Source organism: Podarcis filfolensis (genome assembly GCF_964270895.1).
Source record: "Podarcis filfolensis genome assembly, chromosome: 9".
Classification (NCBI taxonomy): domain Eukaryota; kingdom Metazoa; phylum Chordata; class Lepidosauria; order Squamata; family Lacertidae; genus Podarcis; species Podarcis filfolensis.
Window position 1 is genome coordinate 61,366,708 of NC_139610.1, and position 26,590 is coordinate 61,393,297.

At 44.5% G+C, this 26,590-nt stretch overlaps 1 protein-coding gene across 8 annotated transcripts in view; it reads right to left on the bottom strand.

The window, feature by feature from the left end:
* Nucleotides 1-26,590, bottom strand: part of CCSER1 (coiled-coil serine rich protein 1) — a 709,135-nt gene that overhangs the window by 558,367 nt on the left and 124,178 nt on the right. For all 8 annotated transcript variants that reach the window (XR_014538426.1, XM_083571140.1, XM_083571139.1 and 5 more), the window contains exons 2-3: nt 24,081-25,473; nt 22,554-22,741 (exon numbers count right to left, since the gene is read on the bottom strand). Coding sequence is in view for 7 of the 8 variants with exons in the window: in XM_083571140.1 (XP_083427266.1) it covers nt 22,554-22,741; nt 24,081-25,431 (1,539 nt within the window). In the remaining variant the exon portion in view is untranslated. The remainder of the gene's footprint in view (nt 1-22,553; nt 22,742-24,080; nt 25,474-26,590) is intronic.

A 26,590-nucleotide genomic window follows, 5' to 3' on the forward strand; every position in this document is an offset into this window, starting at 1 on the left:
GAGCTCACCCCGTCACGGGGATTCGAACCGCCAACCTTCTGATTGGCAAGTCCTAGGCTCTGTGGTTTAACCCACAGCGCCGCAAGCTGGTAGCCAGAGCAAAAAGTTTGTCAGGACCAAAGGACGATCAGGGGTTACAGGGGCACACCTGCTGTGAGACCCAAAATCCTGAATGGCTCAGGAACGGGGTTGCTGTCAGTTGATGGTGAAGAGGATGTGGAGAGCACCATCAGCAGGATGCAGCCCAAGAGGCAGAATGGACCACATGTTCCTTTGCCCTTAAAAGTCCAGTGATGGGGAGGCAGCCCTGTCGGCTACCTGTCCTGCCCCATCCACAGATCAGTGGGATTCCCTAGCAATGGGGAAGGAGGAGGGAATCTGCCAAGTAGCGAGTTTGGGTTTCCAACTCGTGTGAGTTTGACATCCTTGTCCATCTCGTTGCAATGCCCTCAAAGCACACACCGCCACAAGGTTGGAACAAACAGCTTATAATTAATGGGATTTGCAAAACAACTGCAACAGAGAAAACCCACCTCATTGCCCATCAGATATTTTGGGTTGGGAGAGCAAATGACCCATGCCCACCATTACATGAGTGCATCGTTAAAGGAAGGTTCTGATCTGAAATTAATTGTGTTCTCATAAGGTGGCACTTTGAATAATAAGGGAAAGTATTTGCTGGAGGCAGCAATTTTTCCCTATTAGTAATGCTTTTGCTCATCCAAATTATTCTCATGAGTGCCACAACACAGTATTTAATCATTGTAGAAAGATAAAGAGAATATAAAATGAAGTGGTAAATGTGTGAAAGGAGAGGGGAGAAATCTTAACGGAGCTATCCTCCGCTGGAAAAAGAAGAAGTAAAGATCTCCACACACACACACACACACACACACACACACACACCACAGCTAAAGTATTCGGTGAAGAATAATGTGTTCTTTCAGTTAACTTCACTGCCAGCTACTCGATAAATTCACAAGCTGCAGGAGTTTTGAGCATTTCTATAATAAAAAATGAAGAAGTTTGCTATGCAGCCAGTGTTTTATGGTTTTTTTGCCTTTAAAACTGTAAAAAGCAGTTTTATTTTTTCATTCAAATTTATCTCTCCTCTTTGTCCAATTTGGGTAGACAGAGGACAAGTTTCAAAATATAACTAAAAGCAATAAGATGACAGCAACAACAACAACAACAAATGTCCAAACCATAGATTTCAGCAAGCTGTGGGGGGGGGGGACAGATTTGCCCTATTTGCCTTTTGTAATAAGAAGACCAGGAGAAGCTTCACTAATCTCCAGAAACTTCTGAATTCATTAGGTATGTGGGGCTTTCTTGGGGAAGGGAATCCCATGGAAATGGTGCTGCTACTTAGTTGGTGCTCCAAGATATAGTTGACTTCATCTCTGATATGGACAGCACAGGGCCTTTCTAAAAGCTGCAAGGGGCAAGGCTGGCTCAACCATCGTAGCTAATCCTCTGAGGTGACAAAATACTGAGGTGCAGTTAACTCAGCAAAAGAATGTATTTGGGATACTTTTGGATTCATCACCTCATTGACTTGATGATTAAATGACACACAAATTCATGTCCATAATGGTGGCCAGGAATCTGAGGATAAGATTTAGTCCCATCAAGATGAGCGTGCAACAAAATGTTGCAGTGTGAAGTGCTGCTGTTCAGGGTCCCATCCACTCAGCCATGCATGATACTCCATTCTAACCATCCTATTGGGTTTCCATTTTATCTCCTCTCTATAGGTAGTAAGGTATTTTCTGTCCATTAAGCATGCTCAGTCCTCACCAAGCAGTGTTTGGGGGGCAGTTGTCCACTAAGGGCTTTTTTTCCTAACGTTTTTTTATTTTTATTTTTGGTACTTCTACTCCAAGCCTGGCAATGCTTCCCCTCTCATTTCTGATCCGTAACATTTTATCCTCAGAATGAGCAGCACTCAGAACTGAGAGAACTATTAATATATGTGGTTAACTAACAACCAACAGCAGTTGAAATTACTAATATTAAAAATGAAAATAAGGAAAGACTATCCTGGTAACCACTTGATAATCTAAAGTATTATCGTTATGCTACTTGACCTAAAGTAACACAAAATTCCATGGGGTTTTTAATTTAGCTAAAGCAGCAACAAAAGTTTGGGCTAGCTCTGAAAAGCGAATAAGCAGATATAGGTATGAAGGAAGATGTTCCCTCAAGTAGTCAGAGATCAAGCTACCCAGGACTTTAAAAGTAAAAGAACAGTAATTGTGTTAGGCGATATCCAGCTGGTGTTTCTCCATTGACTGAAGGCTTTCAGCAGAGGGAAGAAGCAAGAGTTGTGGGATTTAGAGAGAGCAGGGGGCTGAAGTGGAAAAGGGGAATCACTGAAATGACCCCCCTCCAGCGCCCCACTGTTAGACACCTCTTATCAACAGAGACACACCAACTGGATCCCAAACCAGCAGCCATTGGAAGGAGGTTAGGGAGATACAGTACTTTCTGGGGTGCTATTTGGGGACACACCCTTTGCTTGTTAAGAAAGCTCAGTTGAAATAAAAAATGCTTAAGGAAACATCCCTTTCTGTTCCTCATTATTGGAGAAAATACACTTCAGAGAATTGCTCTGTTACAAAAAGAAATGTGAGCCACCTGCTTAAAAACTAATTAATGTAAATGCATTTCTCATGGATGGTCTGGCGGGGCAGCAATTTCCATGTCAGAAGCAGAGCTTACGATTGCCCTTTGACCATCTCATCTGCACTTTGCTCCGCAATTCATCACTGACAACATACTTTAATACTTTCAAATCTTTCAGGGAATCACTTGGGGGAGGGGGGGGAATGCTACGGATATATTTGACATGCTTGGTCACCAATCATAGCACTTTGCAATACCTGGATTGGTTAAAAATTCAGGAGGCACAATCGTTTGACACGAGTGAGGCAAGTATACGCATATTCATTTCTTGCCACGGTAGAGAAAACACATACATACACGCGCAGGTATACTCACAGTGTACTCATTTCACCTGCACTTAAGTACAATGGCACCGTCCACATGCAAGAGGCAGGTGGTCAGAGCTGCATTTGGGATTGCCTGTCCCGCTCTCCACAGCTGGCCAGCTTGACAGCTTGATAGGCTAGCATCCCAGGAGAGGAGTTCTGTCTGGGGACTGCAGAGCAAACTAGAATACGCTTATTCTGTATTTTAGAATGGGCTTGTATAGTTTCACCCCCCCCTACACACACACATATACACACAATTGCCTCCCCACTGAAAGGCCAGTCAATACCATCTTGGCTGTGAATCCTGGAAGACCTGCTCCCTGCCTTGAATGCCTTCTTCAACCTGGCCTGGGAGCGTTGGGCTCTTACAGACTCCAGCTACAAAAGCTGAGGCTGCTGGACAGATTCTTGGGCTGCGGTATTATTTAGGGGGTTTTGTTGAGAGGAGGGTGTTGTTATTTGTTTATTCTGTACCTTTATTTTACATCTTACTATGATTTATGTGGGAATTATTCAATTTGGTTGTGTACTTTTGGATGTTTTATAAATTCTTTATGACTACTTTTGTATTTCCCCCCCATGTTATAAGCTGTCTTGAACATGGTTTTAACTATTCAAAGGCGGCATACAAATAAAATGATGTGTGCATAAATAACATTCACAAACCAAGCCCAGCATCAACAGCCAGGGACCTGCTGTTGTCATAGGGAAGCCATTGCTGATGGAAGGGTCTGGCATAATTTCCTGTTTTGCAATGGGAGAGATGCCCAGTCCAAACAATGCACAACAGAGCAACATTATTGCTTCCCTACTGTCAATCTGTGCCGTCCCTGATCCAGAATAGGAAGAACACCCCAAGATCATGTGAGTTCGACACCCTTGTCCATCTCGTTGATAAGAGGTGTCTAACAGTGGGGCACTGGAGGGAGGTCAATGATGCAAGAGTGACATGGGCAATCTCTCATTTCTTTATGGAATGTGCCCCTAGAATAAATCTACTAGGCTTCTCTATACATTCACTTTGACTTGGCTACCACTGAATTTCTAGCTTCCATGCTCTTTTTATGTAAGAGGATCGGTACTGATAGAGCCAGAAGGAGCCACCAGACAGTTATATTCTGCTCCTGCAACTGGTGCTGGGCACCCCCACTGGGAAATGGGAGATTGTGCAGAAGCCCCTGTTATTGGGGGATAGCTAACCCCAAGCCATTATAAGCTTCACATGCTGATTTCTGTGAATCAAACCTCTGTTAAGAGCCAACCTGTGATCCACCAAGTTGAACACAGCTTACCAGACATGCACAGCTTCATCGTCTCCCTGGTTTTGCTGCCTGTCTTTCGAAGATGGGAAAATGGGATTGGCAGAGCACACTATCTGACTGATGAACACCATCCAGCATGGTAGATCACAAGCTGTGCATGCCCGACTCAGCCCAGGAGCCACCAGTTCCCCCACCAGATTTCAAGTAGCTTCTTGAGCTGGTTTCATAGATGGCCAGGCTCTCTCAGCCTGACAACTGAGTACTTCTCCAAGTCATTTGCATTTTTTTCCTTAGGTACAAAGCTGCCAGGCTTTATTAGGCTCCAAGCTCATGCTCGCGACACAGCCGCCACCCGATCCTCTTTCCATGCTTGCTAACGCAAACTGTCAAGCCGAAAGTGCTCTCGCAACCGTCGGTGCACAGGGTTCACTTTGAGAGGTGGCATATGCTAATAGAAAGAGTTCATGGTAAAAGAAAATCTCATTTGTACGTAGCGAACATGGTGAGCCTGGGGACTTGCGCTTTGATTGTATTGTAATTAGCAGCGCTTTTGTATTTTCTCAGTGTGATCGCTGCAGAGACGGCTACCTCCTCGGCCAAGCACGTTTGGCAGGTTGCTTTCGACTAAAAAGGCTGGACAGAAATGAACAAAAGAGCAGCCGGCCAATCTCCCTGGGTTGATTGCAGGCTTCTTTGCTAATCATGAAGGCATCAGTCATGATTAAGAATCAAGCCTCAGCCTTCTTACTCATTCGAAGAAACACAATGGATGCTAGCAAAACAGAAAAAGGAAGGAAACACACACACAACTGTTTTCTTTTGGTTCTAAATTAGGAAGTCTGGAAGAATTAATTAATTTTGCAACAGATTTCCAGCAAGATAAATACTATAGAAGGGACAGCAAAAAAAAGAGGAGGGAAACCTATAATCTTAAGCCTGGAAACAAGCAAAGGGATTTTAACAGAACACTCCAGGCTAGGAAGATTTCTGCATCTGATAGTATCAGTTACCCATTGTGAATTCCTTGTTTCATTGGACATGCTTCTGATTGCTAGTTCAGAGGCTACAAAATGGAAGTCTTTGCCTGCCAAGTTCTCCCACGCAGTTCTGTAATCCTTAATGTCTGATTCCACTGCTGAAGACAAGAGCAAAGTGGTTAGCTCTGGGAGTGCCTCTAACAAAAAAAAAATCATGTCATCCAGGGCAAGACCAAACTGTGAGGGCCCTCCAGTAACCTAGAATCCATGCTGACACTTGCTGAACCTGGATAATTAACCCTGGGCTTTGCTTGGCATTGCAGCAGCCATAAACCACTGCTCTGGTCTTCAGATCAGACACAGGCAAAAAGCTATGGGCCTCATGTTTACAAATAACCTGGACAGTCCAGGGGTCTGAGGTGGCACATGCCTTCAGTGCAGTCTTTCACCTCCAAGTATTTTGGACTCCAGTTCCCATGAGCTGCAGTCAGTGCGGCCAGTGGTCGGGGATGATGGGAGTTCTAGTCCAACAGCATCTGGGGAGCACCAGATTGCACAAGGCTGCTTTCATGTGTCTCAGGAAAGATCTGAAGCGAATGTGATCCGTGAGAGAAGCACGTTGCGTCTGCGCACGCACGGGTCTTGATTCGGCACTTCTGCGCATGCGCCGAAACCTGGAAGTAACCTGTTCTGGTATTTCTGGGTTCGGCGTGGTGCACAACCAGAAATTGCGCAACCCAAAGCATCTGTAACCCGAGGTGTGAATGTACAAGCTCAAATAGTTCTCTTGATTAGGTTGCTCCCGCGATCCTTAAATTTCCACAGAGTTCCAGGTACGTGAATGGGAGACCAAGAGAAATGTAAGCAGCAGCAGTCTCTACTGCCCACCTCACCTTTCTGCACACAGAAGCAGTAGACATGGTGGGGTGCTGCTGCAGAACCACTCTTCTGCCAGCTGCATGACTGCTGCTCACCAAGAAAGTGAAAGGGTGAGGCAGCGCAGCAGCAAAGTCAGGACTGTGTAGGCACACTGCCAGGAAGGCTGGATTGGTTATCCAGTGTATCTGCAATCTTGCTGCTACCCTGCCCACCCCACCCCCCACCAACCCTGGTGTTCCTGTCATTTAACCAGTTACTCATCTATTTTTTTAATTAAAAAAAAATCAATAATAAATGAGTGCTATTTTTCTTGGGGGGAAAGGTGCCGGAACTCACCATGAACGCCTCCCTCGTTCTCTTAGAATGCCAAGGGCACCTGCCTGAGAGGTGCCGGAACTGAGTTCCGACTGGTAAATAAAGGCCCTGAATAAATGTGTTAAGTCTAGTAGAAATTAACCACCTAGCAACAAATTATATTGGGTTTCTTGTAGCAATAAGCTAGATAATGATTTCTTTACCAAGCACCAAATCACATTCAATCTTTCTTCCGTGCTATTGATTACAATACCGCATCCCTGCCTCCTTTTTCCTAAATCCTATATGGATTTTATAATTGGTTTTGCTAACAAATATTTAACCTGTTTATTTGAGGTTGCTGTTTTCCAAAATATTGCCCTTCTTAACACCGTCCTAGGATCTAACTTCCCAAAATCAAAATTCATTGTCTGAAAGAATTGTAACCATAGAGTTATCCAACCTCCCAGCTTTAGAGAGATTTATTTCCATGTTCACAGGTGCCCATTTGCAGTTAGCTGTGTACGCAGGGACACACACTGCACATTCTTTGACCTTTACATGTGAATAGCAGTATGAATACACTGTTCTGCTACTTGGGTACACAAGGTACCCAGACCATATACTTGCTGAATATAACATGTGAGCATCCCTATTATCAAATGTAACAAAAAGAAATCTGTGCTTCATTTCTCTTTGTATTTGATCCATATTTGTAGGAGTAGGAGTTGTTCATTTTGGATTAATAAAAGTTGCCCCTTCGCCACGGCAGCAGGAATTGAAAAGTGTCATTCATTTGCAGCATGCTTATAAAACAACCTTCTGAATTCCCCGTGTTTATCGAAGCAGCTAGAGTACATTATCTGTCTGACACCAAATAAATATTTTACTGCAACCTCGCAAGAAGAAATCATACTTGACCTTTATGGGCTAAGTTTTCCTTTGTATTCATGGCCTGATCAATAGTTTTGAGTTGGAGTGCTGATATATTTTGGCCCTGCCTTAAATCAGGTGAGAATGTGTTTTAGAATTCTGTAGTTAACTTGCTAGCAAAACACCCAATAATATAAGAGTGTGTGTGGACAGAGAGCTTATATGCTAACAAGGACTACTACAGGGGTCAGGGGGAGTCATGTATCTGCAATTGTGCACCAGGGTTGGGCAGCTGCCTCAAATAAACAGATTGAAGATTTGTTAGTAAAACCAATTATAAAAACCTTATGAGATTTAAGAAAATGGAGCCAGGGATATGGCGTTGGAATCATAGGAAGTTACTGATTGATTGATTGATTGATTGATTGATTGATTGACTGACTGAGTTGGGACTGTTGGGTTATTCAGCTCTGAACTGTCTACAGTGCCTGGTAGCAGCTTTCCAGGATTTCAGACACGGTTCTCTCCCAGCCCTACCTGCTACTCCCTACCACCAGTAGGACTCTGGGAACTGAACCTGGGACCTCTGCATGCAAAGATGATGTAGCCTCAGGGAGCAATTGTCCATCAAAGAAATCCCTTGAATCCCCTTTGTGTCACGGTAAGTAGTCCTGCGTTGAAAATTTCTCTTGAATTCCCACCCCCTGGCCCCACATCCATTCTCCATCCAATAATGGAAAAAGAAATTGCATTTATCAAAGAGGAGAGAAGATTTCTATGGAGTGCAGGGTTTTTGTTGTACTTGGCTTACTTTGAAGATGTCCAGGGTTTATTTGTAAGTGTCATTCTGCAAATCGTCTCTCTGGTTGTCTATACTCTGCAGCCTTCCTGGGTACCTGCATCATGGAGTACTCCTCCCATAGGCCTTTTCCAGATGGGGAAGCATGGGCAGCCAGGGAGGCTGCAGAGTGTTGAATAAACATTTGCTGGAATGAAAAATATATATACCACCCTTGGGAACTTTTTGACAGCCAGGTAAGTTCAAAAGCCTACACCTAAGGTGCCCTGGAATGAGGCAGAAAAACATAAGCCTCTTTCTTAGGGGAAGTAAACTTGAGAAGCTGGAAGTCAGATTTCAGCTGAGTAACAGTAAGTAACGATTTTATTTTGCTTCACAAGCTGGTGTTTCAGTTTGTTTCACTCTGCCCTGCTATGGCCACCGGCTGTTTAGGAAGCTCACTGCCTCCTGACCTGCTCAATTTTCCAAGAGTGAGGGATCAGTCCCACCCCCCCACCCCAAATGGCTCATCCTTTTACCCCGTTACCTGGGGTTGTCTTTGGTTCCAAAGACAGTCTGCAGCCCTTTCCTTGGACAGGCCTACGGGCGACTCTTCAGAGATTTATGCAAAACACTAGAAACATAACACTTTTGAAGGGATTGCTAAACAACTGAATGAGGGGGGTGATGCTGTTAAACGTTGTCAGAAATATTCATGAAACACAGGGAGTAGCACCCTGGATTGGCCATAAGTTATTAATCACATTGCGACAAGCGAATAGATAACTAAAAACACAAGAAATCAGTTGCATTTTGCTTCAACTATAGGCAGGTTCACACATGACACTGAAAACAGGCACCCACTTTCTCTACGAAAGTGTTTGTGTGAGAGTATACACCTGCAGATTTGTATGGCTTAGGTATTGAGTATGCAAGCACACAGAGTGCACACTCGTTGAACATTTCATGTTAATACCTGTGCAAGTGCACAGCTCAAGTATTCATGTGAACAGCTACACAAACTGAATGCCCGTTGAATATAGCCTGTGAACAACCATGCAATACCTATGTTTATTCTGATCTGTAGGAAGGAATAGTGTTAAGAGATCGTGAGAAAACAGGTGCAACTCATAGAATCATAGAGTTGGAAGAGACCACAAGGGCCATCGAGTCCAACCGCCTGCCAAGCAGGAAACACCATCAGAGCACTCCTGACATATGGTTGTCAAGCCTCTGCTTAAAGACCTCCAAAGAAGGAGACTCCACCACACTCCTTGGCAGCAAATTCCACTGTCGAACAGCTCTTACTGTCAGGAAGTTCTTCCTAATGTTTAGGTGGAATCTTCTTTCTTGTACAGTGGTGCCTTGCAAGACGAAATTAATTCGTTCCGCGAGTCTTTTCGTCTTGCGCGGTTTTTCGTCTTGCGAAGCACGGTCAGTCGCAACTGCACCTCTTCAAGCGGTTTTTTTAAAAAAGGAGACAAACTTGCAAGACGTTTTCGTCTTGCGAAGCAAGCCCATAGGGAAAATCGTTTTGCGAAGCAACTCAAAAAACGAAAAACTCTTTCGTCTTGCGAGTTTTTTGTCTTCCGAGGCATTCGTCTTGCGAGGTACCACTGTAGTTGTCAGCATCGCCCTTGAGCCAGTGCCACCAACTGGACTCATCCACTTCAGCCCCGACTGGGCTAGGCGAGCTGGGTAGCACTTCCAGAGACCACCTTCTGCACAGGAACAGGTCAAAGTGCTGTGGACTCACAGCTTAGAGTTGTGAGCACCGGATTCACTCCAACAAGAAGACAGTCGTTGCACAGCAGAGTATAGCAGAGTCTAGCAGAGCATAAACGACTCGGAGAGCAGCTCTGTAGAATATCTTCTTTTATTCTATCTACAACTATTATACAACTATATACAGAGCTAAATGAGGTCTAAGCATAAATGAATGCTAAACTGAGTGTCTGCAGCTGCTCTTAGCAGCAACCTTATCTCTACACACGATCTATAACACTCAGTCTCTCTCTCTCTGACACACTGACTGACTGACTCTTTGCTGTGGTGCTGGAGCAGAATAAGTAGAGAGCAGAACACTGCTCCTCCTCTCTGGAGAATCAGCAGACTCATCAGGAGATTCTTGGATATGGGAGGGGTGAAATCTCCTCAGTAGTTTGGATCCATTACTCCGTGTCCGCTTCTCTGGAGCAGCAGAAAACAACCTTTCTCCCTTCTCTATGTGACATCCTTTTATATATTTGAACATGGCTATCATATCACCCCTTAACCTCCTCTTCTCCAGGCTAAACATGCCCAGCTCCCTTAGCCGTTCCTAAGGGAGGCAACTCAAATGCCTTCAGGCGGTAAAAAAAGAAATGAAATTATACACAAGCCTTTCACTGTCCTGACCCTTCTCAAAAGGCCCAAGATGTCCTGATCAGAGCTTTAGATCTGTGTTCCCTTCAAAAAGCTAGCCCTTAAATGTCACCAGACTGGAAAGAGAGGCCAAAAAAACTGGGATTGCTTTCATGACACAGTTGAGATGTCACAAAATTGGCAAGTGATATTTAAGAGCTCAGTTTCAGTATGGATGTCCTGTGCTCCTTTTCATTGTCTGCATGCAATAATGAAGCTAAGCAGTGCATCTGCTACCCATTCTATTATTAATCATGGGTGCTGTATCTAAACTGGCCTTAGGTTAAGGCCAGAAAGTGGCAATATCAAAAATGGAAACCGAACCAAACACATAAACAAGGCCGTAGAACAGACCCATATCATAAATTTTGCATACAGCTGGCAAGTGCTGATTTATATGGCTCTGACATATTTAAATGGTATTGGTTGGATGGGGTTCAACAGGGTAGTTTGAAGTTCATGCCGTATAAGCAAAGTTAGGAAATAATAATATTAAGCTTGGGAAAGAACCAGAGATACTGAGGCAAACCTAACAATGCCCTGCACACAAGGCATTGGCTAGCTTTAACCTGGAACTATAACAATGTTCAGCCATTTTCTACCATTTCAAAAAAACATTAAAAAGTCAAGTAAATCCAGAAATGCTAATTATGGAAACTAATTATGGGCTCCCTTTGAAGATTGTGGACTCACCTTCATTGGAGGTTTTAAAGCAGAGGTTGGATGGCCATTTGTCATGCAACCTCGTGGAACACAGCTCTCTCTGCCAATCTCCCCATGCTTCAGCTGCAGCCCGAGATGCTTCGGCTCCTGAGTTGTTCCAGAGAGCTTTGACACTGGCCTCCCTCCACCCCTAGGCGCAGGGAGAGACCCGCAGCAACACGGCACAGCAGCAATGCTGCCCTGCTCTGCCACTGCTGAAGCCTCATTTACTTGAGTTGCTTCTCCAGCGACATAAATGGTGGGGTGTCGCCTCTTGTGTTTCTGCCGCCTGAGACAGCTGTTTCACTCTGCCTCATGGGTGGGCCAGCTCTGCCATGATTTAAAATTGGTCAGGGAAGCCTTTCTTGTTGTTCCACCACCAGGGGAGGTCTATGGTGTGGTGGCTTTCTCTGTGGTGCCACCCAACCTCTAGAATGACCTCCCCTTGGAGATGAATTTGGTGCCAACTTTACTTAGTTTTCGGCGCCAGTGATAAACGCAGCTTCCTTCTCAGGCACTTCAAAGCTGTGGTTTTTCCCAGTGCTATTTTAGTGTATCACCTGCTGTATTATAAATCTTGAACTGTTTTTAAAAGCTCTGTTTAGGTCAGGGATTGTCAGCCTGCTGCCAGTGAATGCCTTCATTGCCACCTGTGGGAGGGGGAGGCATGGATGCATGTGTGGTCTGTGCAAGAGGGAGAGATGGAGGCATATGGTTTGTGTATGTTTGATCTGTGTAAGAGAGTGGGAGATGCCCTTTGGCAGAGGAAGGGGGAGAGATGTACATGTGAAGTGAGACGTAAGAGAGATGCAAGTGTGTCTGTGATCTATAGGTATGTGGTGACTGTATGTACATGTTGTCTATGTGACAACAGGCTCCCTGTTGTTATTATTGAGTGTGCGCATCATTATTGTGGGATCTCCACAATCAGGACTAGCACAACAACGGCGACCTCACACAGTAAGTATGAGGGTGTCTGGGTGCAAGGGAAGAAGCAGTGACTATAGCCTCTCTATTTTTGTGTTACACCATGCCTCCCATGGTAGCCATATTATGATGGGTGCCCATAACATTATCTCATATTATCTCAAAATTCAAAATTAGCCACTGCTCTAAACGGTTATAGGTATAAAGGGTGGCATGCAATGAAGTTTTACTCAGAGTAGACACGGTAAAATTAATGGATCTTATTCATGCTCATCAGTTTCAATGGTCTTACTCTGGGTACAGCTTAGATGAATACCAACCAAAGTATTTTTATGGTACTAGTTAACACAACTGTTGTTGACAGGTTTTCTTTTATGTTGGTGCTATGTTATAATCTGCTCCCATGTCTGAAAAAACTTTTAGCCTTTTATATTTGTAATGTTTTATTGAATTCCTTATGCATTTCACATTTTGCACTTCATTATCGTAAATTGCTTCGAGATGGGATATATAAATATAATATTCTAACTAAATTGAAATAAGTAAGGACATTTATGTCTCAAGACTTCCGCACATATATATTGAATTGACTGCTTATGTACTTTAAGAGTACTCCATCTTTATAAACACTTGCAGGGCTTTGTGACTGAGAGCTGCATTCTTTTAAGGCAGTAGAACAGGACAAAATTTCAAAGGCTTCCCCCTGAAAATTTGTTCTCTTGATGCAGAAATAAACTGCATTCCGCCTCCACTAACAGGGTCCTTAAGACTCTTCCATCAGTTTGCCACACAATATGAAGAGCTAACAGGAGCCCAGCTATGTATTCATATCCCCTAAACAATGAACCGAGCATAAAGCAATTTAAGCCACTGCTCAATACGTGAGTAGCCAATGATCTGCTGAAACGGAAGACACATTTCCATTTCAATATAGTGTGAATCAATGAACTGGTTCACCACACTTCAAAACACGCACCACCATTCCTCTCAAAGCATCTGCGGTGCATTTTGTCATGGACTCGTGGCTCCGTTTTGACACACCAGGTAGCCCAGTGCAGGACTTGGGACTGGCAGCTCCTTCTGTTAGCTTGCAGGGAAGTGATAAAAGACAAGGAGGTAGAACCTTGGCTTAGCTCTATACATAAACGGAACACGAACACAAAACCAGAGAACAGAGTATCTCAAAGCCCTTTTATCCAACACTCTGCTGGAAGGGATATAAAAATAAATAACGTTGAAAAACTGCACGTCTTTGAACTTCTTTAGCCAACAGACCTTACAGGCCTCCTACAGGGCTGCAATAAAGATGCTTCAAGAATCCAGTGTAACACTTGACAAAATTTTATAATGCCACAATCACTTTTTGTTATGCAAGGCCCCTGAGAACGCCGAACGCTATGCAAGACATCGTGCATTAATGGAGCTTCTCCATCTCCACCCCCACCCCAATATATGCAAGCACAGCACCCCTGCTTCGGTTCTTTTCTGACACCTGTAGAAATGCGAAGGAGTCCAAGTGAAAAGCATCATATTCAGCACAGCCCAGACACTCAACATCCTAGCTTCATGCCTTGCCCCTTCTTGTTTAAAAAGGAAAAAGAAGAAAAGAGCTTATGATGATTAATGAACCATAGCTGGATGGATGGATCTTCCTTTCATGTACATTCAAGATCTGTATTCATGTATCTCTGCTGCTTTGAAAAATAAGCATAGCAAAGGCACCAGCATGCTGAGCAGTGCTGTCACAGCTTATTGGTACTGGCAGCATCTGACAGCCAGCATCCCCCCCATTTTGAATCTGTCTGGTTGGAGAGTCATTTGGAACCAACTTGGTTTTGAGGTCGCTTCTCCCTTGGAGGCGAGGAAGAGCATTGCACGTGAAACTGCGTGCTGTTCAGAACCTCTCTGACCTGGTCATTGAAGTAGCCTTTCTTTCATTCCAAACATGTCAGACTATTGACCCACCAAATTCAGTGCCAATTAGTTTGGCACAAGAAAACACCCAACTCTTATCTGACATTTTCATCTGATCCTAGGAAGGCAGCCAAAGCAGTGAACCGCTGTTTGGTGGCTGCAGAGGACAGGATGGGGCAGAACAAGCTGTTGGGTGGACTGACTGATTTCGGTTTGTTGTACAAAATGTTCTGGGTTTCACCCCTCCTGAAAGTTCAGGTTCATAGCTTGGGGGTACTCCTTGATGTGGTGCTCTTATCAGATGTGCAGGTAGCTAGTGTGGTGAGGACATGCACCCCAATTTAGTTGGCTCACCTACTATGATGAAGTCTAACATAAGGACATAAGGAAAGCCTACTGGATCAGGCCAATTGTTCATCTGGTCCAGCATCCTGTTCTCACAGCGGCCAACCAGATGACTGGGGGGAACCCACAAGGAGGATTCAAGCACAAGAGAACTATTGTGGTTTCCAGCAACTGGTATTCAGAAGCATTGCTGCCTCCAACTGCAGAGGCAGATCACAGCCATCATAGTTAGCAGCCATCAATAGTCTTCTGCCACTTTGCTTCCAGACCCAGTTCAAGGTGTTGATGTTAACCACTTAATGATGTTAATACACTTAATGTGTTAAGCACTTAATGGCTGGGAACAGTATATCTTGGGTTCCACCTTCTTCCACATAAGCCTCCCCACATGCCATCTGAAGTCTGGATTACACATCCCTCAACTTTGTGAGGCCTGCTTGATAGTGACCATATCTAGGGTCTTTTCTGTACTGGTGCCCACTTTGTGGGATGCTTTGCCAATAAGCTGCAAATCTCCCTCACTGTTTTAGATGACTGCTTAAAGAGGCCTTAGGCTGAATATTTCCTCTTTCTGGTATTTTGATGTTTTAATTCTGATGGCTGTTTTGTAATTGTTATTGTGCCAGTCTTGGTGTTTTGCAAATATTTTGATTTGGCTGAACTGTGGATTGCATTATATTGTGGTTTCTGACAGGATATACTATGTGTGTGTGTGTGTGTGTGTGTGTGTGTGTGTGTGTACACACACACACAAATAAGCTCATAAATCTTCCCAGAAAAAAGTATTCTGAGAAGTTTTTTTTACTAAATTCCATGAGTTGTTTATTTGTTGTGTGAAGCCCTTTGGGGGAGCTGGGTTCTACATTTAGTAGGCATAGAGGAAGGCAGTGGCGAGGTGGTACAAAATTTTCTCTGAAATTACATTACCTTTTCTTTCCCCACCCCACCCCTTTTCCTTTTGAATGATTCTTTAAAATCTGTCTCTGGTAATGAGATCAGTTTGCCTCACCTGTCAGATCTGTCCTGTGAAGGGGTGACAGAAACAGCACATCTCTATTCCATTCCAAGGGAAAGCATTTCAGGTGTGAATAATGAAAACATAGAAGGTATATATGCCATTATGCACACCATAGCAAAATCAGATTGCTTCCTGCAGAAGCCACTGTCAGGTTTTATTGCAAACAGTGCATACATTACCAGCTGGTGGGAAAATGGCCCTCAGACTTCCCTGTTGGATAAAATATTAACCTGCTCAATGTTAGCTTGTTGCACTTGCAAAATCTGCTGAGCATTTGGTAGATTTTTTTTGCCTCCCAGTTCTAGAAATCTGGTCTGCCTCAGTGGCCCTTCTACAAACTGTTTTCTCTAATTCTTTTGGTCTGCTGTGTCCATCCAAATAACACACCTGTAAAGAATACAGACTGGTGGCCAGCAAAACACATTCTACTTCCTGGCAAACTTTATTTATGTAACTTCCCTTCTGGATATTATTCTTTCTCTCTTCATCTTCAATTGCCTACTACTTTTTTGTTTTTGACAGGGGGGAAACTGACTTGCTAAGCCAAGCCCACCCAACTCTAACCACGGCAGAGAATCACCACCAGCTTTTACGCTGGCGTGGATTTCTATGGTGTGGTTATAAGCAGCCTGAACAGTAGTGCGCCATAGCTGTGTAAGCACAAACTGATGATTCCCCTTGCTCAGATGGCATTAAGGATATTGTTAGGAGAAAGTGATTATTCAGACTGTATTAAGAATATGTCAAGAATGTTTGTACAGGGAAAACTGAGTTAGCCTGATAGATAGTAGGCACTCTGTTCCTCTGGCTGAATCAAGCACCCAGCTCTGATACTGCAGGCACGCTTTCCCTCTTGAGAACATGACTTCATTTCTCTGCATGTGTAAAGCTAATTTAGAGGTAATTTATAGGCTTGTGGACTCCACTTTTGTGAGTTCTCCAGCGGCCACTGTTCGGCCAAGTAAAGTCACTTCAAACATCACAGTGGTATGCTTATTGAGGAAATCCACTACAGCTGCATAAATTGTACTAACAGCTTATATACCTCTGGGTTAAAATACCAACCAATTATGAACAAAGCGTATGTGTCAAAAGTACCACCGGCCATGCCCAAATGAATTCTGTTGATTATTCTCATGGATGGGTTAGGTTGTGATTCCTTTCAGGAACAAATCCACCAGTGTGTGCAACCCTCATTGAGGACTTGGCAGGATCTGAAAACAGGACTGGATAGCTCAGTTGATTAGAGCGTGGTGCTGATAACGCCATGGTTGCAGGTTCAGTTCCTTCTATAATTCTATGACTACACAGCTAATGAAACATAAAGCACTACATTTAATCTGAGTAGAGGTGGAATTGTGCTGAAATCCTCAACCTAGGAAGCTGTCTTCTACCCAGTCAGACCATATGTCCCTCTAGGCCAGGATTCTTCACCCTGACTGGCAATGTCTCTCTACATTTCCAGACAGGAGTATTTCCCAGCCCTACCTAAAGATGCCAGAGAGTTAACCTGAGTCCATCTGCATTCAAAGCATGTGCTCTCCCACTCCACTCCAGCCCTTCTCCACCACAGGCTTCCTGTTGCAGTTTCAAAACACGCAGAGTACAACCCTCGCATCAAATAATGCCTCCAACCACCTTGAATTTTGTAATGTTCGAAGTGTTGCAGATCTGACTTTTGACAACAACGCTACTCGGCTAGAGGCTCTTGTTTTCCAGAGAGTGCCTTTCAGCGTTAATGCTGCTGGCTGAGTTGACCTTAAAATTAGAAGCGCATAGAACACTCAAGTCCCAGGCCACTGTTTTGCAGTGTTTTTATGCTAATAACACCTGAAAGTTAGTGCTCCCTGTGCTGAATTAAATAAATGAGGTCCAGAGTGCTGCTTGCCTACAAGCTCTGCGTTGTTCTCAATCAGATAATATACAGCTCAGCCTTTCATAGCAAAGCAGCTGTGACAGCTTGCATCCTAACCAGGAACCACAGCACCCTCTCTGAGAGAAAGCAGACTGGCTGCAGGCAGGGAAATGAAGTTACGTTAGGGTGGCCATGTGCCCTCCTTTACAGAAGAGCATCCTCTGATGGAAGGAGCAGAGGGACAGTCCTCTATTTTGATGTGTTCTTCATTTGAAGGGCTGCATCTTAAGAGCATCTGCCTTGCACACAGAAGGTCTTAAGTTCCATCCCTGACATCTCCAACAGGGGTAGGAAAAACTCCTGCCTGAAACCCTTGAGAGTCACTGTCCGTCAAAGTAGACCAGGGTTTTCCAAACTTAGGTCTCCGGCTGTTTTTGGACTACAATTCCCATCATCCCTGGCCACTGGTCCTGCTAGCTAGGGATGATGGGAGTTGTAGTCCAAAAACAGCCTGACACACACACACACACACACACACACACACACACCCAAGTTTGGGAAACCCTGGTGTAGACAATACTGAGCTAGAGGAACCAATACCCTAGCTCAGTATAAGGCTGCTTCCTATGTTCCTGTGTTGACAGGCTACCCAGTGTCTTGGTGGCAACAGTGGAGCATCTCAGGCTAAATGTGGCCCTGTAAGCTTCTCTGTGCCAACCTAGCAGTTCGAAAGCACGTCAAAGTGCAAGTAGATAAATAGGTACTGCTCCGGCGGGAAGGTAAACGACGTTTCCGTGCGCTGCTCTGGTTCGCCAGAAGCGGCTCAATCATGCTGGCCACATGACCCGGAAGCTGTACGCCGGCTCCCTCAGCCAATAAAGCGAGATGAGTGCTGCAACCCCAGAGTTGATCACGACTGGACCTAATGGTCAGGGGTCCCTTTACCTTTACCTAAGCTTCTCTGTTTAGCCCTCAGTGCTTTCCCCCCACCACACGTCTTCACCAGGCCGCACTCCTCATCAGTCCTGCTTTGTACCCTCCTCCAAGTGCTTTAGCTTGGTTGGAATGTGTCCTTGAATTATAATAATGTTGCTTGCTTGACTGGGTGGAGGGAAGGATGGGGGGACGGACCTCTGACTTGTTCACATCTGCATGAATGTACAAGAGGTGATAATTACATCCTTTGCTCTGCCTGCTTTTCACCACTGGCTCTGCCCACCTCTGACATGTTGCTCCTGGAAGGCTGCTCATGAAGGCATGAGGCCCTCAGATTGTCCTCAGATTGCTGTAGGTGGCGGCCATTTCCTCAATTACATTACATTCCTCGATTACATTAAACTAACTTATTTGGCCAAAACAAATAAGGCGGCCAGATGGAGCCAGTTGTGTGTTTTTATTTCCTTTTTAAACCTACAAACCTGCTGGTGCCAGGCCTGTACGCTGCCTTTATTTTGAAACATATCCATGCTGGGAGGATCCCATTAGTTACTTCCCTGCTGGATCTGCAAAGCCTGAGCTAAAATAAGTAGCAATCCTTCTCTCCTCAGGTTGTGGAAGCAAACTTGACTCATACCTTCAGATAAATAGACAGATAGAGGAAATAACTGGAATAAAGCTCAAATCCATGTGTGTGGAGAAGCTCATACTGATAACATTTGTGCTTGCCTGGACTAACTAATTCACACACATTTCTCTCCGATGCTGAGGGTGCATAGCTTTCAGTGTCTGAGAGAGATGTGCATTCGAAAATAAGAGTAACATTGACATCTTGTGGAATAGGTAAATTACTGCAGGGATAACCATTTGGAGAGAAGTGGGGAAGAAACTTTTGAAAACAGGTGTTGTGAAATGCCAACCACCATCCACGTGATATAATGACCAAAAGCAAACAGGAAGTAAAAGACTCCAATAAATAGATTGAATAATTGGGGAGTGGGAGTGAATGGCATTGGAGAGTATTTCATGGTACCTATGGTCTTTTCTTGCACAGGAGTCATAAATTTATTGCTACAGGGATCTCTCCCACTTCTGAACCATATCTAAGCCAAGCTGCCAAGGCTCCCTGAAGTGTAATAAGACCCACATCCATCAAGTTTGACTTTCTGTTTATATATGTAAGTCAGAATTGTTTCATCTGTAACACCGAATTTATGTTTGCTAAAATGTTGGTTCTTGTCTTCTTTTAATTTATTGACTTGTTTTGCGAACTGCTTTCTCCTGCTGGCTCCCCTCCAACCTAAACTCCTTAGTGTAATAAGTGTGTGCTTGTTGTAAACTGCTTTGGGCATGGATCGTTGTGGAAAGGCGGCATAGAAATTGACTCGATCAGTCTCTTGATCTCCTAGCAATAAGCTTAGGTTACGATGGACAACAGGCACAGAGGGCTCTATTGCAAACACACACTCTCATTTGATGCTTGTGCATCCAAGCTCGAGTTCCGAGGCTATATACAAAACGGCTGGCACTCCTGAAGGAATATTTCAGTTGGTTAGACGTCTCGAGAAAGAACACATTAGACACTGTTTCATGTCTTCCCCCATCCAACATTGGTCCCATTTTGCTCTCTAGCTTAACATTCTGACAAAACCTGCTATCTTATCAGTCCTTCTGGATCCAGCTATTCCCTCACCGCTCAAGGCAAAGGGAAGCCATCCCTTACTGCCAGTGACAAGGACAAAACAAAACAAAAAGGATCTTAAAGGGCTCTCTTTCTTTTGTGCCTGAAGAGCAATTGCTGCAAAGCTTCCATAGCACAAAACACCTTCTTCGGAGATACCAAGAACCGGATAACTCCAGCTACTGTATTTATCTTTACAAAATAGCTTTTTTTAAAAAAAAAAGTAAACATAAATTAAAATAAAGGCAATGCTGCCCTCTTCAGGAAAAACATCAAACTCCACTGTGGGCTAGTTTAATCCTCCTGTTTCTCCCAACTTTCCAAAGGTCTTCAAGTCCATTTTGTATTCAACATTTCCCTCCTGGCTTCAACAAATGCTTCAATGTAGTACGGTGCTCATGGTGCACACAAGACGAAGTGATGGAATTTGCTTCCACGAGACATGGGGGCTGGCCACGAGTTTAAATGGCTCAAAGAAACTATTAATAAAATTCATGGAGGGAAAGTCTATCCACAACTACTACTAATGATAGCTGCAGGCAACCTGCAGGCAGAGTACAAGTGTGCCTCCAAATCATCCTGTTGTCGGGGAGCAATAATGAGAGGTTATTGTGTTCATTCCCTGCTTGGGTGCTTCCCAGAGACGTTGGGTAGTATGAAATATAGGATGTTGTACTAGATGAATCACTAGTCATATCCAGCTTTATGTTATTGTATTCTGTTGTTATTATATTACCCACCTATATTCCAATACCATTCAAGAAAAGATTTTGTACCTCTTGTCAGGCACTGATCTTAGAGTAACTCACAAGGTCTCTCTTTTTGCCCTAGCTGCGATGGAAATCCAGGAAAGAGATATTAATGAGATTGCAGTTGGCTGCTTTCGGGTTGCTTTTATTTAACCATAATACTTTTTAATAACTAATGTTTTTATCTGTATTAAACTTCACCCTTATAGTATGTAAGGTTTATATATAAGGTAAAGGTAAAGGGACCCCTGACAGTTAGGTCCAGTCGTGGCCGACTCTGGGGTTGCGGCGCTCATCTCACTTTATTGGCCGAGGGAGCCGGCATACAGCTTCCGGGTCATGTGACCAGCATGACTAAGCCGTTTCTGGCGAACCAGAGCAGCGCACAGAAACGCCATTTACCTTCCCGCTGGAGCGGTACCTATTTATCTACTTGCACTTTGACGTGCTTTTGAACTGCTAGGTTGGCAGGAAAGGTTTATATATGTTACATGTGATTTACGCAGTATCGTTATGATGCAGATTTTTATATGGTTCTAGGTGGCAATGTGATTTTATGCAGTATTTCATACTGTTGGTTCTTGTATTGTACCTATTTATCTGATATGTGAATGGCCCATGGCCCAAGCATTAATAAACTACTACTATTGCTACATTGCCCACCATTCACCCTGAGGTCCCTGGGAGAGTTGGAACGTTAAAACACAATTATTAAAACAACTTAAAACAACTTACAACCACAGAAATAAGCTGGGACCTAAAAATATATACCCCGCAAGTGTCAATAACATCTTCAGTATTCACCAGAAGCTGTACTGTGATGGTGCCAGATGAGCCACTGTGGGGAAGGAGTGCCACAAGTTAGGGGCTACCACAAAGAAGGCCTTCTCCACACACACACACACACACACACACACACACACACACACAGTCTCTGAGTGCAGAGGAGCTACCAACAAGGTCCCCTCTGCCAATCTTAGCACCCAAGAGGGTCTGTAGGGAAAGTGGCAGTCTTTCAGGTATTTGGGGTCTGAGTCGTTTAGTGCCTTGAATTGGGCCTGGAAATTAACTGGGAGCCAGTGCAGGTTACCCCAGCTAGTAACCTGACTGCTACATTTTGAACCCACTGATGTTTCTGTGTTGGCTTCAAGGTAAAGCATAGAGCGCAGTACAGTAATGCAATCTGGAAGTTACCAGAGAATGGAGTATCTTGGCCGAGTTGTCTCTGTCCGACAGAGTTATCTCTTAGCAAACTAGGTAGAGCTGAAAAAACACACTCCTAGCCAGCAAGGGTGACAGTGTTGAATCCAGGAGCATCCCCAAGTTTTGATCCTGCTCCTTCCAGGGGAGCGCAACCCCTTTCCAAGGTCGGCCACCTTCCCACCTCCCATATGTGAGAAGCCGGAGCATGTAACACCTGTTTGAACTAAGCATGGTTGCACTATTGGCTAGATGGGTCCCTTACTGGCCTTTGAGCCTTGACAAATGTGGCACCTTGTTCAATACCCCAGGCACCTTTCTGTGTGGCACATGTACCTGTTAAAGGAATAAAGAAGACGAATCTGATCTCATGTGGTGTGTTCCCCAGCTTCACACTCCTATTCAGGAAATTGGGCAGGTGGTCCACAGACAGAGTCAGGCTCAGAGCTGGAGCAGAGCCAGTTACAGTGGCAAAATCAACTTTGGAGCTGGCAGCATTATAACCTGAACGGATGGCAGCTCAAAACATGCACAGCAAACAAAGACAAAGGGAGTTCACAACCTTGTTACAGATTTCCACTTGTATTTTACGTCTTGTGAAAATTTCGTCGAGCACTACCTGACCCTGCCTGTCCCTTTGTAAACTTCAATACCACATTAGCTGTCACTTTCCCCACTTCCCATTTGTCACTAAGAAAAAGAGGGAAAGAAGCAATGATCACCTGAAGAAAATGTCCCCAAATGCTAAAGTACTGCAAACCTACCATGCTGTTCATTTTAGATGAGGAAGACCCCGTTCTCTGCTTTCTCAAGCTGTTCATTTCTTCTGGGTTTCCATCCTTTGGTTTCAAGATCATCCGGCTGCTCCCAGCAGTGCCTTCTGAAGAGGATCTCAGGCGTTTTTCTATGAATCTTCCTTCTCGGTATGGGCTAAAACTACTAGCAAGATTCACTGTGGGATGAGGGGGGGAGGGGAGAGATGCAGTCAGCACACATGCCACAAAAGCTATTGAACATTTCTTTAACTCAGAGCCATGTTACTCTGAAGTAAGTTAACTGTGGTAGGTTGAATCATGACTGAGGCCTACAGCACTGCATTCAGACAAGAAACGTACAGGAGGGATACCAATACATGCTGAAGGATTGGGTGAATTGGCCAATTATATAATTCACTTCCTGAGAAGGCAACAAGAAGCAAGAGGGGTTGTACTGGTCCCAGGGTTTGGTCTGACGGCACGTGAGGCTGCCATCTTGTTGAAGCTAAGCAGGTCTGGGTCTGGCCAGTTCCTGGATGGGTGACCCCTAGAAACACCCATGTATGCCTCCTTGGGTTCCATGATGGAAGATAATCAGATGAATGTCCATGGTTCAGTGAGAACAGCTGTAGCTCAGTGGTAATGCATCTACTTCTTGTGCAGAAGGTCCCAGGTTCAATCCCCAGCTTCCCTGGTCTCTAACCCTGGATAGCTACTGCCATTCAGCTGGTGGATAAGGCAACCTCCTCTGTTCCTCTCTAAGTGATGTATAAATGTAAGAAAATAAAGTATTGCAAAAACCTTGCCCTCCCTGCAGTGAATTTTGTAAAATGCTAGTAAATCAAGCGAATGCCTTCTTTAAATTCTACACATTAATATTCATAAAATATGCCTGTATCTTGACAGGAACTGGTGACAAAATGGACTCCAGTGATAATCAGGAGAAAGGGGTAATGCAAATTCAGAGCATCTTAGAGACAGAAAGAGAGGCAGGAGAGAAGGAAGAAATGTGCAGAGCAGAAAATGTCCACTCTGGTGAAAGCCATAGGAATAGTAATTTACTTCCCCTCCCATGCTCCCCCTAAGTATTTTGTCTTATTTTGAATGTGTACCCTTTCACACAAGATCAGAGGTGGGGAACCAGCGACCTTCCAGATGGTGCTGGTCCCAGCAGCCTCCTCAACCATTTGCCATGCTGGCTTGGGCTGGCAAGAGCTGGAGTCCAACAGCACCTGGAAGGCTACAGGTTCTCCACCCCAGCATTGCACAATAATTTTGTCCATCTGGGCCTGGGCTGCAAATCAGCCTTTCTATAATATTGATCCACTGTGCCATTTCAAAAGTGCAGCATGCCAAGTCTTCCAGGGCCATAATAGGTGGAAGTTACCATAATTCCTTCATTTGACATTTCTCCAGGAACTTTAGCCCACAGACACCAAAGGCCTAGACGACAGCCCCTAGCTGAATGCCATTTAAATATACTTCAAAACTTCCACCCAGTTATATAGGAGACAACAGAAAAGTTATTATTTGTACCTTTTATTTCATATGCTTGCTGGGCTTGAAAAGGCTGCGGTTCTGAAGACAAAGGAATAATCTTCGACTCCATTACTGGGATGGTTTCTCTAATATGTTCCGGTGCTTTAACTTCTTGTTGGTCTCTAGGTAGTCCCTGTGCTTTGGGGGAACATTCAGTTACTTCCCCCTGGTTTAAGACAAAGGGTTTTAATTGTGCTTCAGCTCCTGAGTTTGCTTCTTCGGGATGGCTGGTCTGTTTAGCAGGAAGCTCTTGCAAGAATACTTTTGCATGGTTTCGATTAGAATCGAGGGTTTCAGATATGGCACTATTTTCATTGAGCAGTCCATTTCTGGCCCTGTGACTTCTGGGCGATAGAACAGCACAATGAGGAACACTTTCTGCATGATCCATCTTCCTTAAAAGAACAGGAGGAGGAAGAGGAGGAGCAGTGGCAGCAGCAGCAGCAGTAATGGGATTGAGGAAGATTTGAGAGGTAGAAACATTGTGGGCAAAGGCTTCCCCGTGGAAATTCCCGCAGTTGGGCAGTCCGTCGACCTCCGAGACGGAATCTTCTGTCAGTGCTAGAAACTCGGAAGGCGTCTGGACCATGGTCAGGTCAGCAGAGAGCAGCGGCGACTGCAAAGAGCTGCCTGCACATTCTATTATGTCAGCAGAACACGGGGAGGAAGACTTCGCCGACACAGGCTCGCTTTCAACACTGGGCTTAATGTCCAACAAGCAAGAAGATGGCTGCACGCAGGAAATGGACTGGCTTTGAGGGACTGGCTTTGAAAACCTGTAGTGTGTCGAGAAGGATTTGGGGAGAAGTTTCCTTGAGGAATGTTTAACAGAGGCCCTGCTTTGGTCCTCTGCAAAGCCAGAGTCGTCCCCTTCATTCTTCCCAGATCTTATGCAATTTATGAAGACGTTTTTATTGGTTGAGGGCTCCCTCCCCTTCTCAAAGTCCTCCGTCAAAGACCTGGTGATCTTCTTGCTCCGAGAGCTCCCAAAGCCGACCGAATGCCTCCCTCTGTGCTTCACGTGCTCCTCCAAACCGAGCTTCTGCAAAGTGCCGTGGCCAGACTGAGCACCGTTCGAAATGCCCACGTTCTGCCCTGGAGAATCGGCTTTGGGTTCGCTCCCCTTCTTGTGGTGGTGGAAGCTGATGGAAGGCGTGCGGAAGAGGCTCCTGCGCTTGCCGGTGCTACCTGAGCTGGAGTTGGTGCTGGAGGGAGAAGAGCTGTGGACACCAACGGTATTGCTAGAAGTTGGCGAAGACGGGAGGGAATCGTGCCGCCGGCTAATACTTCTCCTGAATATTGGCAGCCGGGACACAATGATCGAACGCCTCGATCCTGAGTCCCCCATCAGGACCTCAATTCCTTGGCCAGGATCAGCCTATGTTAATATCTGTATGAGTGGAGAAGAGGAGATATGTGTTACTATTGCTTTCAGACTCAGGAGAAAACAGCGAAATTCAGATACAGTGGAACCTCGGAAGCTGAACACCTTGAAACTCGTACGTTTTGGCTCCCAAAAGATCAAAAACTGGAAGTGAGTGCTCTGGTTTTTGAAAGATTTTTGGATATCCGGTACAGCTTCCGATTGAGTGCAGGAAGCTCCTGCAGCCAATCGGAAGCCGCGCCTTGGTTCTCGAACTGTTCCGAGAGTCGAACGGACTCCCAGAATGAATTAAATTCAAGAACCAAGGGTCGACTGTATTCAGATATTACCCCTTAAAAGTATGTCTACAGTTAACGTAGTGTTTCTCAAACTTTGGTCACCAGCTGTTGTTGGACTATAACTCCCATCATCCCTAGCTAGCAGGACCAGTGGTCAGGGATGATGGGGCTTGTAGTCCAACAACAGCAGGCAACCCAAGTTTGAGAAACACTGAGTTAACTTTACATATCAGTCAATCAAAAAATGAGCAGCTATCCATGGAGAACTGAGTAAGAAATGGAGAGACTCCAGCTTTCTGATTCTCTTGAGCAGCTTTTGCCAACCAGGCTCCCCTCCAGATGCTTTGTGCTGTTTGCCCAGTTGTGTTGGGTGTTGCTGATGGGACTTGTAGTCCAAAACTTCAGCAGGCAGTGCCTGGTTTGCAAAGGCTGTTTTAGAGCCATTTGCACTTTTTCAACGGGCCTATAGAAGAGAGAACCCATAAGGGAGTTATTGAGGAAACCAGGAAAACTAGGCTCTATAAAGTTAAATGGTGTGCGTCTCTACCTAAGTACTGTAAGTTCATTTTTCACCTCGCCCCTGAGAGCTGCTTCCCAGCCAGCATTAAATTCTAACAAGTACATCTGAATACAGATTAATCAAACTGATGTTTTGAAAAAGAAAACAAAATATGCAACTAGGAAATCTTCCCAATCTTCTAATAAAGCAATTTATTTTACAAGGGTTTTTTTTTTAAATAAAAAAAATAAAACCTGCTTTTCAACTACTCATTCCAAACATACTACCACAATTTGTCATGATATGAAATCCAGCTTCAGATAAGGCTTGCTTTATCCCTTGTACA